A 14,218-nucleotide genomic window follows, 5' to 3' on the forward strand; every position below is an offset into this window, starting at 1 on the left:
TTTACCTGTTTCTTTAATTGCAAAGTTTTGCTTTTTAATGCCAAGCTAGTATTATTTATCTCTAAGTACCTTTTATCTTAAAAGTTCTAAAGTTCTAAAACATTTAGCAAAAATACAGTAATCATTCCATGTAGAAATGCATTACAGACATAACAGACATGGACTATAGACATCAGCTATCTAATATGCAGTCACAAACTGGAAATAAATGAAAAGGACCTCCAGCATAAAGTTTCCATTAGGTATATATATCCGCTCCTTTGGCAATGTTTCTCAGATTTAAATCCAAGAATCATTTGATTTACGTTAGTAATGTAATAAACACACACACATGCACACATTATTTGCTGAATACAATCAACAAAAAAATGATTTAAAAAGTATCAATGGATATTACTGCCATGTCAGGCCAAGAAACACATTTACACAGTATCTTGATCAGTAACAACTGCCTATCTTATTTATTTACTTATTTATTTTGGGGTATCAATACTTTTACACTGAACTACCTTTTCCCAAGGTTTCTGGTATATTTTGGAATTATGACCAGAAATAATTTTTTTCAAAGTATATATAATGGTCATTTAAATTATACTGTATTTGTTTCTTAAAGGATGATAAAGTACTAATGATAAAAACAACACACATACCGGAGTTTCTGTAGTGGATGTAGCTGGCTGTTGTAATGACTGTGGTCTTGATTCCTCTGACTGAGTTCTAACCAATCCGCTACCATGACCTTTGACAGTATCACCATTGGTAACTGGAGGATGTTGCTGGGTCAAAGCAGCTTTTAATCTCTGAAATGCAAACACCAATTAAAAGAAAAGTTCGCTGCTTTCCACTCAATTCCAACTCCCAATATTCTTTGGTTAACAACAACAAAATATTTGTTACGGAATGCAAGAATATATTTGGTTTTAAAATTAGTTTTATCATTACAAATAGTAAGATAAACACTTTGAGAAGCTTTCCTGAGTCTGTCTGGCACTACTAGAGGATTTTACACTTTCTTGTTCGCTAACAAATTCCGAGAAAAGAGTGAAAAATAAAAACACTGTTGACTGAAAATATTTAGCTCAATGCTTAACTAAAATAAGCACACAAGTTAATTACATACACTTTCACCTATTTTCTCCTACTTCATTCTTATATCTCCATCTTCCCAGGCTCCATCTACATCTTAAACCTAAACCTCTTCCAAATTTGCACCTAACTCATCTCTGCTTGATAGTCTGATGTCAGGGCCTGTTTGGTCAACAACCTGATGTTGCATTTTTATTAGGCCACTATATTAACTGTCAGACTGAACCTCCTCCTAGAACCTACAGTTAGGTTTGCCTCCATTATGTCTTCCCTGTCTCCAGTAAGATGATTTAGTCTACCCCCTCTACTATGTTCCATTTGCCAGTTAACTGAATTGTTCCTGATCCACTGTCACAGTATGAACAACCTAGTGTTAGGAGGCCCTAAACATTTATGGGCTATCTCTTAATAAAGATGCAATTTGCATAAAGCTTATTATTCTACTAGCAAAAAGGCATTATATGTGAATAACTTATCTCCTCAACCAGACAGTAAGCTCTTTCTTTTTTGGGGTGAGGGGAGGTAAGATTTTGAGTTAGTAAGCTCTTTCAAAACAGAGATCGCCTTATCTTTCTCTGCACCATTTTTAAGCAACTGATAAACTGATCTGCTACATAACTGAACAACACATGTATTTGTTAACTGACAGAAATTGGATTCTTTGGCGAAAATGGCACAAGTGATATTTGGGGTAGTTTTATTGTTAAAAAATATATAAATATGTAATAATTAGCATAAGATAATCATACTGTAATATCTTAGAAATGAAAGGGACCTGAAAGACCTGGGACTATTATTGCTGATATTGTTCTTAATAAATGAGATGTAGTCCTTAAGCCCAAAATAAAGTTTCATCACAAAATTTGATACAGGTAGGAAAGAGAGAAGAGCTTCTGAAAGAGGCCCCCAGATGACATTAGTATAACTGCTTTCACTTACTTCAACTAAAAACAACTTAGAAAATTGTACAACTATCCCCAAATTTATAATTTCTTTGATTTCATTTATGTATATCTCCTTACCATCTTTAAGTGATCCAGACCTCTGAAAAACTAAAGCATACATGAAAAGGTCACTAACATTTCCCAAGGCAGTAATTATACCTAGACAAGTATTACTGGACATTTTCTCTCTACTGCTATTCATTGTAGATTCTGGGTATCATTTTAAAAACACGTCAGTCAGTAGTTTAAAAAACAAGTTTATTGGGGTACCTGGGTGGCTCAGTCAGTTAAGTATCTGCTTTCAGCCCAGGTCATGATTCCAGGATCCTGGTACAGAGGACTTGCACTGGGCTCCCTGCTCAGCGGGGAGCCTGCCCTCCCCACCCCATGTTCCCGCTCTCTAATAATAAAATCTTAAAAAAAAAAATTTACTGAGGTGTAAGTTACATATAAGTAAGAAGTCTTTTTTGTGCATAGCTCTAGAATTTTAACAAGTGCATTGTGTTGTGTAACCACCCTACAATCAGGATACAGAACAGTACTCTATTCCCCCGAATTCCCTTACACTTCTTTCCTCTCAGCCCCGCCCCAGCCCCTAGAAACCACTAATCTGTTTTCTGATCCCCAAAGTTTTGCCTTTTCTAAAATGTCATATAAATGGAATTATACAATGTTAACAGCCTTTTGAATTTGGCTTCTTCCCTTTAGCATAATGCACTTGAAATTCATCCTTGTTATCAGTATTTTTTCAATGAGTTTCTACTAGGACAGTGCCCCTACTTTAGAGATTAAGAAACCAGAGATCTTTTGCCCAAGGTCACAGAAATAGCTAAGACGAAGAAAACTGAGACACTTATAACTGATGGGATAATATGGACATGTGTGGATTAAACTAAAGTTAGATAATGGAATAAAGGAGTAGTTGGCTGCAACCAGAACTACTACTTAGGCAAAGTGGTCAAAGAACTCAAAATAGAGTTTGAAAGTGCAGAACAAAGGAGGAAAATCAGGGGAGGTGGTCAGTCTGCATAATTAAATCTTTTAAAAACAGCATGTTACACATCAAAATACAGTAAACAGCATCCAGTTTATAGTGTTAGGTTACAGGGTTTTCACTTCTGGATATAAAATGTGTATAAATGTAAGTAGCAGTTGAGATGTGAAGCTTGGTAAATTATGTGTTGATAAAACATTTTTAAGTCCTTAGGTAGAAAACATAGAACTGAAGAGCATTTAAAGTTTTATAGTGAAGAGCTTAACTCTTAGAATTAATGAAATACAGTAACTGCACATAGGGGAGTCTGAAGTACATAAACATCACTCTCTTGAATAATCTTTAGTAGGGCAAGTTACTACCTTATAGAGCACTTAAAAAGCAGCATCAGTATTCATTCATTATCCTCTCTTGACTGCCCTAGTGTATACAGTACTCACCCAGTGAGGAAGCTCTAATGTTTGCTCCATGCTGTTACATTGATTACAATGGGTCTGACTTAGAAAGTGTGCCACTGGGTACAAAATTTAAGAAAAAGATTTTCAAGGGTTAATTTACCCTGTTCTGAACTGCACATATATATGTATTTTAAAAAGCAGTAAAAAAATAGACATACACTAAAAAATTTAGAATGGGTTAGGTGAAAAAAAGATGTCACTAAATATGAGGATTCATGAAAATTTTATAATAAAAGGATATCTACAATCCACCCATATATATTTGTCAAAGACAGTTTAAAGAACAACAAATAGTGTGGTTCAAAAATATCAATGAAAACATATATAAATACCATGGATATTTTTTTCCAGCAGAATTTTGGAACTAGAAGATATATTGATGATCAATTAGTCCAATCAGCAGCTTACAGACAGACATACTAAGGTCCAAAGAGTGAATGAAGTTACTTCCCAGAATCAAAGAGTAAGTTAGAAGCAGAGCAAGGATCAGATATTCTGCTAACTCCTAATTCATTGAACACATCTTTGAAGTTTTGCCAAACTAGAGTTTTTGCCTATATGAAGTATTCTAAGTAGATCAGCAGTCAATAAGATACTTCTCTCTATACAGAAATTTAATATAATAAAAAGATTGAGATCCAAAATGTCTGTATTCCCAATATGTACAATAAAGCTTAAGCATAATTTTAATTTTAAACTACAGACATTATTGGAAAGAAAACTAAAATATCGTTATTACTATATTTGTAAGCAGACTAGTGTTTTAATGTTTGGAATTAACTTTTAGCAACGTAAAATTCAACTACTACATTGAAAACTTTTTTCTTAGATAAACTATGTCAGAAAATGAATAGTTCATTGTGCTGACCAATACTACTTCCTCATTTTAAGAAGTAATCTGCTAAAAGTAATTTGCTATTCAAACTCTAGGTTATATTTCACACTCCTGAAAACAAATTTTATCACATCTGTCAGAACTTAGTAGGAACAAACTACTCCATCATAGTTCAAAGAAAAAACATAATGTTCTCTAGAAACAATTTATGAAAAAGTCAGATCCATATTTCATATGTGCCACAAAAGCTCATCAGAGTAATAACCCTCCTTCTCCTGGGTGCTATCCTACCATCTGCTGCTCTATTACTTATCTTTATTTTGCAACTAATTAACAGCATAATCTTCTAAATTCAGCAAGTTAATTATCATTATTGTGGTCTTTGCAGCATCATCAGTCCTCATGAAGCCTTGTCTCCCCACCCCCAGAGAACATATGAAAATGAAGTAGGTTGTGAGAGAGTCTGTTTCTTTGGAGTGGGCTCATTAGGTGTTTGCTGATTAGCCTGGCATGCAGAGGCAGGTCAGAAGAATTCTGCTGAACATGAGGTTCCATGCAGGGCCCAACTAAGTTAATGTAGGTTTCTGAACAGTTGCCAAGATGCCCTCTGTCAGCTCTCAGTAGAAACCCCCTGCAGAAAACCTACTGGCTACCCACTGTGTGCAAAGGTATTTCTCAGTTTGTCACACAAGACTTAAAGGAACGACTGTGCAGAATGCTACCAAAATACTTTATTAAATCTTAACAAAACTCCTAGATGGTTAATATTTTCTTATTCAGACAAGTTGCTTTTTGGTTACAAATATTACATAAGAAAGTTGTTACATTACAAGAGTAACACAGATGGAAACTATCTATTGTTTACATGCTTAATGACAAAACTCCTAAACCTAAATTTGGTGAGGTCCATGGCAATTCTTTGGAAGACAGTAAATAGATGCTAGGAATTTTTCTGTAGTATTAACAAATACTACATAATCTTGTATTCATGGATCCTCACCTACACTTCTTTTTCTTACCACATTCTCACTTTTCCAAAGACTTAAAAGTTCTAACCAAAAAAACCTGCTCTGAAGAAATTTCTTTAGCAATAAAAGGACCCATTTCAGTATCTATAGTAGACACAAACAATGCATTTTGCCTACCTATAAGTACTAGACATCTGAAAATCAGGGTCCTATAAAAGCATCCCTGGTTATCTTAGGATTCAAGTAAGTTTCTCTTCAGCTATAGTGTGCTAGTCATTCTTGTATTCTAATGCCATTTCTCCCACATGACTTATTTTTTAATGTATCTTTCACTGTATTTAATTTTAATTCCAGTGTAGTTAACAGACAGTAATATATTCATTTCAGGTGTACAATACAGTGATTCAACAATTCCATTTTTGCTCCGTGTTCTTCTAGATAAGTGAAGAACAATAGCCTTCACCTATTTCACCCTCTGCCCCTTCTCACTGGTAACCATTAGTTTGTTCTTTGTAGTTAAGAATGTTTTTGGGTTTGTCCTTTTTCTTTATTCATTTGTTTTGTTTCTTAAATTCCACATATGAGTGAAATCATACAGTGTTTGTCTTTCTCTGACTGTCTTATATTGCTTAGCATTATATCCTCTAGATCTTTCATACTGTTGGAAAAGGTAAGATTTCATTCTTTATATGGCCGAGTAATATTCCATTGTATATACATACCATTTCTTTATCCATTCATCTACTGATGGGTACTTAGGCTGCTTCCATAATTTGGCTCTTGTAACAATAATGCTGCAATAAACAAAGGGGTGCATATATCCCTTTCAATTAGGGTTTCTGTATTTTTCGGGGTAAATGCTCAGTAGTGAGACTACTGGATCAAAGGGTAGTACTATTTTTTTGAGGAACCTCCATACTGGTTTCTACAGTAGCTGCCCCAGTTTGCATTCCTGCCAACAATGCACGAGGTTGCCCTTTTCCCTACATTCTTGCCAACTTGTTTCTTGAGTTTTGGGTTTTAGACCTTCTGACAGGTGTAAGGTGGTATCTCGTTTGGGTTTTGACTTGCATTTCCCTGATGATGAGTGACATTGAGTATCTTTTCATGTGTCTCTTGGTCAGCTGTATGTCTTCTTCAGAGAAATGTCTGTTCACATCTTCTGCCCATTTTTAAGCTGGATTATTGATTATTTGTCTTTTTTTGGTGTTGTGTAGGTTCTTGATATATTTTGGATGCCAAGCCTTTATCAGATTTGTCACTTGCAAATATTTTCTCCCAATCAGTAGGCTTTTTGTTTTGTTGGTTTTCTTTGGTGTGCAGAAGGTTTAATTTTGATGTAGTTCCAATACTTTACTTTTGCTTTTGTTTTCTCTAGCCTCTAGATTTATTAACTTTGTTGAATTAAATCTGCATATTAGAAAGATGTCCTTACAGTTAATGTCCTAGAAATCACTGCCTGTGCTCTCTTCTAGGATTTTTATGGCTTCAACTCTCACACTGAGGTCCTTAATCCATTTTGAGATTATTTTTATGTATGATGAAAGAAACTGGTCCAGTTTTGCCAGTATCATTTGTTGAAGAGACATCTCCCCAATACATATTCTTGCCTCCTTTGTTGAAGATTAATTGGCCATATAACTGTGGGTTTATTTCTGGGCTCTCCATTCTGTTCCATTGATCTGTTTACCTACTTCTGTGCCAGACCATACCTTCTGATTACTATAGCTTCGTTATATAACTTCAAGTCTGGAATTGCACCACCTTCAGTTTTGTTCTTTTTAAAAACTGCGTTGGCAAAATGCCTGGGTGGCTCAGTTGGGCTCCCTGCTCAGTGGGAAGCCTGCTTTTCCCTCTGCCTGTTGCTCCCCCTGCTTGTGTACTCTCTTTCTCTGACAAATAAATACATAGGTATTTTTTTAAAAAAATTATATATAATTTTTTAAAAAATTATATATATAATATATTATATATATATTATATATATATATTATATATTATATATATATATATATGCACACGCTTTGGGGCGCCTGGGTGGCTCAGTTGGTTTTTTGCGAACTGCCTGCAGTTCAGGTCATGATCCTGGAGTCCTGGGATTGAGTCCCACATCAGGCTCGCTGCTCAGCATGGAGTCTGTTTCTCCCCCTGACCCTCTCCCCTCTCATGCTCTCTCTCTCTCTCAAGTAAATAAATACAATCTTTAAAGCAAACAAACAAACTGCTTTGGCTATTGGGGTCTTTTGTGACTCCATACAAATTTTGTTGTAGTTCCATGAAAAATGTTGCTGGTATTTTGACAGGGATTGAATTAAATCTGCATATTGCTTTGGGCAGTATAGACATTTTAACTGTAATTGTTTTTCCAATCATTGCATGAACATGGAATGTCTTTCTCTTTGTTTGCATCATCTTCAATTTCTTCAGTGCTTTCTAGTTTTCAAAGTACAGGTCTTTCACCACTTTGGCTAAATTTATTCCTTGGTATTTTATTATTTTTGGAGTAACTGTAAATGGGATTGTTTTCCTTCCTCTTTTATTTTTTGGAGAAGTTTGAGAAGAAAAGGTTTTAACTCTTCTTTAAATGTTTGGTAGAACTCATCTGTGAAGCTGTGTGGTCCTGGACTTGTTTGCTGGGAGTTATTTGATTACTGATTCAATTTCATTGCTCGTAATCAGTCTGTTCAAATTTTCTGTTGCTTTCTGATTTGGGGGAAGTTATATTTCTAGGAACTTATCCATTTCTTCTAGGTTGCCCAGTTTGTTGACATACAATTTTTCATAATGTTCTTACAATCCGTTGTATTTCTGTGGTGTCAGTTGTTATTTCTCTTTTGTTCCTGATTTTGAGTCTCCCCTTTCCCTTTTTGATGAGTCTGGCTAGATTTATTAACTTTGTTGATCTTCTCAAAGAACCAGTTCCTGATTTCATTCATTTTTTTTAAAAATAGTCTCTATATCACTTATTTCAGCTCTAATCTTTTTATCTTCCTTTTTTCTGCTGGGTTTGGGTTTTGTTTGTTCTTTGTTTTCTAGCTTCTGTAGGAGTAAGGTTAGGTTATCTGAGATTTTTTTTGCTTCTAAATAGGTCAATATTGCTATAAACTTTCCTCTTAGAACTGCTTTTGCTGCTTCCCAAAGATTTTGGACCACTGCATTTTCATTTGTCTCCATGTATTTTTTTTTTTTTTAACTTCCTCTTTGATTTGTTGGTTGACCCATTTGTTGTTTAGAAACACGTTATATTTGTGTTCTTTTCTGATTTTTTCTTGTGATTCCCAGTTTCATTACATTGTTGGAAAAGACTAATGGTGTAACTCTGATATTTTTGAATTTGAGACATATTTTGTAGCCTAATATATGATCTATTCTGTTCCAGTGCACTTGAAAAGAATGTGTATTCTATTTTATGATGGAATATTTTGAATATGTCTATTAAAACATCTGGTCCAATGTATCATTCAAAGCCAGTTTCCTGATTTTTAGTTTAGATGATCTGTCCATCAATGTAAGTGGGGTGTTAGAGTTCCCTACTATCACTGTATTACTATCAATTAGTTCCTTTATATTTGTTATTAATCATTTTATGTATTCGAGTGCTCCTATGCTGGGTGCATAAGTATTTATAATTGTTATGTCTTCTTGTTGAATCGTTCCTTTAATGATTATATAACATCCCTATCTCTTGCTATAGTCTTTTTTTTAAAGTCTATTTTGTCTGATATAAGTATTGCTACCCCAGCATTCTTTTCACATCCATTTGCATGATAAATGTTTCTGCATCTCCTCCCTTCCAAACTGCATGTCTTTAGGTCTGAAGTGAGTCTCTTGTAGGCAGCATATAGATTGGTCTTGTTTTTTTAATCCATTCTGTCACCCTATTTCTTTGATTGGAGCATTTAGTCCATTTACATGCAGAATATTAACTGATAGATATGTATTTCCTGGCATTCTGTCATTTGTTTTGTTTTTGTAGATCTTTTGTTTCTTTCTTCCCTTGTTCTCTCACTGTAAGTTGGCTTTCTTTATGATATACCTGGATTTCTTTCTCTCTTTTTTTGCATATCTACTATTGGTTTTTGATTTGTGGTTACCATTAGGTTTGTATATAACTTCTTCTGAACCGCATGTCATTTTCGCAGAATCACTACTACACTATGTATGTATGTATGTATGTCATTAAGAGATTATGATGATATTGGTCAAATAAATCCTTAGGAGAGATGAAGAATCAAATAGGGAGGACGCTTAAATATTTTTAAAGAGTTGAAAACAACAACAAAGCAAAATCCAACTCAAGCATGAAAGAAGAAATTGTAAGTTTTATTGGTATGGATAGCAGACTGGCAAACAGAAAAATTATTTAATGTGTAACATGAATCTAAGGGAGATGATCTGGGAATCACTCATTTGGAGAGCATGGATTTGGAGTCCTATCACTGATGGAGAAGAGTCAAGTCCTGTGATCATTTTTCTGGTCATTAAGAAACCTACATACACACACTGGGATATGAGCCCAGTCTCAATTTCTTTAGTTGGGATGATATAATTATTTCCTCATTTGCTAAGCTTTTTTTTAAGCTCCTTGGAACTTATTAAGGTAAATTAAGGACACTGACATTTTAATTCAGACTTAGAAAAAATATGTAGTTAAATTGTATTTTATGTCCTAGAATTAATTAGAATAACTTGCCACAGAGTAACAGGTTACCATTGAATTTCAATTTAAAATGTTTAAGAGATCAATTTAGTCTATGACCTCAGTTGGAAGAGCAAAGATAGTCTAACCAATCCTCTTAATACTAGACTGTTAAGAAACCAAACCCTACTCGAAGTTTAAAGTTATTAAACATTTTAGGGAAGTTTGTTAGATAATTGAGGGGCCTATAAAGAAAATGGGATATATTAAGTTTAAAATTAAGTTTAGCATGTTTAAGATTAATTATATTTGAAGACCTTTAAAAATAATCATTATATAACTGGATTTGTAAATTGGCCTTGAGAATTCAAGGAAGAATTAAGTTTTTGAATTGGGTAGCTTTAATAAATCTAGTATTTTTAAAAAATAGTCCCTGAATAATTGTTTTTGTGCACAAAAGTTATCAAGGGCTCCAAAAACCAAAAATCACTGATATAATTCTAACTGCTGAAAAACATGACTAATGGCCTTAAAAAGGTAAAAAGAATTTTGATGATCACCAGAACTATGTGCAAGAAAAATCTCAAGATTTAAGACCATATCTACTTAATTTCTTAGTACCTAAGAAATATTCATTAAAAAGTAACAATCGAAAGAAATAATTGTTAAATGAGACTAGGGACAAAATATATGAAGATGAATCAAACTACAAAAACTGAACTATTTTCAGGTTATTTACTAATGTTGGTAGATTGGTTTTGTACTTAGAGCAATATGTAAGTACAGTTGATGATGACATGTAAACACTGAAAATTCTAACAGATAGTCAACATGTTCATTTTATGTTATTAAGATAGGGGAAACAGACTAGTAATATTTGATAAAAATATAAAACCAGGGTGCCTGGCTGGCTCGGCTGGCTAAGCATCGGCCTTAGGCTCAGTCATGATCCCAGAGGAGTCTGGGCTCCCTCCTCAGCAAGGGGCCTGTTTCTCCCTCTCCCTCCTGCTCTCCCTGTGTGAAATATTTAAAAATACATACCCACACAAACACAATGCCAATGGTGAGATGTGAAATAATTTCTGTACCACAACAACAAAAAAACCCAATTAATCAGAACTCCCTCAGCATTCCAGGCAATTGTTATTTTGTTACCAGTTCATGTTACCTGGATAGAATGGCAAAGTCTATTTTCACAAAAGAGTCCAATAAGTATGATGTATTAGAAAATGGAAACACAGGACAATCAATATACCAAAGTGGTAAGTTCCCAAACCACAATGTCACTAAAATAGAAATCAGTAAGATAAAAAGAAAGCCTCCAGATATTTAGGAAATTATATACTTTTAAATAACCCACAGCTGAAAGAAGAAATCACAAAGGAAATTAGAAGATAAATGATAATGAAAATCTAGCATATCAAAACTTGTGAACAAGAAGAAATTTATAGTTTTAAATGCCTATATGAGAAAGGTAAAATGACTTAATCAATAATCTAAGCTTCCACTTTCGCCGAAAAAACACAGGCAAATTAAACCCAATTAACCAGAAGGAAGTAAGTACTGAAGATAAAAGTAGCAATCAATGATAGTACAAATACACCATAAAAAAAATAAAGGCAAGCTACAGACTAAGAGAAAATATTTGTAAGATACATGTAACAAAAATTTTGTATTTATTGTATCTAAAGAATTCCTATAACATAATAATAAGAGACAACCCAATTTAAAAAATCAGCAGAACATACCACAAAAGGCATCTGGCAAAATCAGAAATGCAATCGAAACCATGAGATATTCCTACAAACTCCTAGAAATATCTACAATGAAAATACAGACAACACTAAAGGCTGGCAAAAATGTGGAAACAACCAGAATTCCCATACTCTGCCTGTGAGAATGCATATCTCTGGCAAAAGGTCTGGCAGTGTCTTACAAAGTTAAGTGTATAATTACTTTCTTACTCAGTAATTCTATTCTTCAGTAGACAGACCAACTGAAAGTAAACATTCATAAAAAGAGTTATATAAAAATGTGCACAGCATCTTTATTCACAAAGCTCAACGCTGAAAACCATTCAGGTATCCACGAACAAGAGAATGGATAAAGAAACTGCGGTAATTTGTACAATGGAGTATTACTCAGCAATAAAAAGAGGCAAATTATGATATACTCAACAACATGGATAAATCTCACAGACATATGGTTGGCTGGACTCAAGAATATATATTGATTCCATTTGTATAAAATTCTAGGACCAATTGCTGGTGACAAAGATCAGAAGAGCTGGGAAGGTGTATTGACTGGAGAGGGAAATAAACTTTCTGGGTAGATATTAACATTCAATACCATGAGAACAGTGTGAGTTACATTAATACACTTATATATTCAAGTTAAGATTGGTTCATTTCAATGTATATAAATTTTACATTAAGAAGGGCCTATTAAAAAATAATTGAATTGGGTAGGGAATGGTCTGAGGGATAGATAAAACAAGAATGGCAGTTAAATTGCTAATAATTGAAGCTGATGATGGGTACATGGGGGGTTCATTATACCATAACTGTTTACTCTGTATATGTTTGAGATTTCCCATAATGAAAAGTTAAAGAAAAAAAGGAAATAAACTAATTTCTGAGTCTTTTTATTTAATTAAAACAGGACAATCTTATTTACTACCCCAATTAAAATAGGCAATCACCTAAATATGGTTATTTTACATTAGCAAAATTCTAATAATAAATTTAATTGGACTGTTAAATTTAAGTGGGGCAATCTATGACTCCCCATGCCTCCAACCAATGATGGTTCTCTATATATAAATTTATTTTTAAAGTTATAGCTTTGATTTTTTTTCTAATATAAAAGCATACAAAACACTTTTATTCTTGTTAATTTCCTGGTGACCTAAAAGGAAAAATTACTGAAGTAAGTATTAAGTTTAATAGTTTCTACAAATATGGCCTACTCTTCTTATAGCCCAAAGTATTTTTTTAATTCAAAAGGAACAAATCAGATTTGTTAGGAAAAAAAATCCACTGAATATATAGATGTATTTTTAGATGCAGTGTACAACTAATTTTTCACTAGTACAGTATGTTTAAAGTAGTAAGTATAAAAAACATTCCCAATGAAGCTTTTCTGCTATTAACTGAAGAGGATTCATCTTAGTATTTCCAAAGCTTTGAGCTAAACATGTTGTTATGTGAAAAAAATTCCGTCTTGGGTTTTCAAAGAGTTCTCTCCCCACAATCAATAACCAGCTAATTTTTATACTCCTCAACCATTGTTCATTCAGATGGTATATTAAATTTTATTGTTAAAGTCATCACATGCCAATTTTAGATTGATTATTTGCTATAATGGAGAACAGAGGTAAAAAAACTTAAAGATTTGCAATATATAATAGTTTTTATACAAATTTATATTGGTAATAAAGCGCCTAGGACTGAACTTGAATAACAGCTGTATAATAACTATATATTGATTTTTCTAAGGATGCAGTCATCAGCTGATGTTAAGAAGCCCTGAAGTGTGTGAGGCTATAGAAGGGAGAATTACATGGATTAAGGAGGAAAAAAAAAAAAAAAGAAAAAAGCAGCAGTAGTTTTAGGTTTTTTTACTAAGGAATTTGGCAGGTTTATGGAATCTGGGCTAAGAGAAACTCTAGAAATAAAAGTTTAATCTTTTTATTTTACAAATAAGGAAACTGAATCTCCTCAAAGTTAAAGTGGTTTGATTAAGAGTAGTGAATAGCAGAGTTAGGATTAAAATTAAAACACATGTCTCCTGTCTCCTTATCTATAACTCATCCCTTAAACAATACTAATTTCTTTTCATTTTAAAAAAGATTTTATTTATTCATTTGACAGACAGAAATCACAAGTAGACAGAGAAGCAGGTAGAGAGAGGAGGAGGCAGGCTCCTTGCTGAGAAGATAGTCTGATGTGAGGCTCGATCCTAGTACTCTGGGATTACGACTTGAGCCAAAGGCAGAGGCTTTAACCCACTGAGCCACCCAGGCGCCCATCAACACTAATTTCTTAGTGTCAAAACACAACTCAAAAATGTAGTTTTTCTTTATACATTATGTGTAACAATTTCTAACTTGTATATGATTTCAGAATTCTTATTAACACTTTTAAACTAATTTCTGTCACTGTAAAATCCTCTGTACTGCCTTCAGATGATTACATCTAGTTTCAGCTGTAATATTCCTAGCCACCACCAGGAGGAGATTTTGTTTCAAAAGCTACAGCCAAAAAAAAAAAAAAAAAAAAAAAAAAAAAAAAAA

At 33.6% G+C, this 14,218-nt stretch overlaps 1 protein-coding gene across 4 annotated transcripts in view; it reads right to left on the minus strand.

Moving 5' to 3' along the window:
- ATF2 (activating transcription factor 2) overlaps window positions 1-14,218 on the minus strand; it is an 83,523-nt gene that overhangs the window by 20,292 nt on the left and 49,013 nt on the right. For all 4 annotated transcript variants that reach the window (XM_059394206.1, XM_059394205.1, XM_059394204.1 and 1 more), the window contains one exon: window positions 651-800. In XM_059394206.1, the coding sequence (XP_059250189.1) occupies window positions 651-800 (150 nt within the window). The remainder of the gene's footprint in view (window positions 1-650; window positions 801-14,218) is intronic.

The sequence above is a fragment of the Mustela nigripes genome, chromosome 3, assembly GCF_022355385.1.
Source record: "Mustela nigripes isolate SB6536 chromosome 3, MUSNIG.SB6536, whole genome shotgun sequence".
Classification (NCBI taxonomy): Eukaryota; Metazoa; Chordata; class Mammalia; order Carnivora; family Mustelidae; genus Mustela; species Mustela nigripes.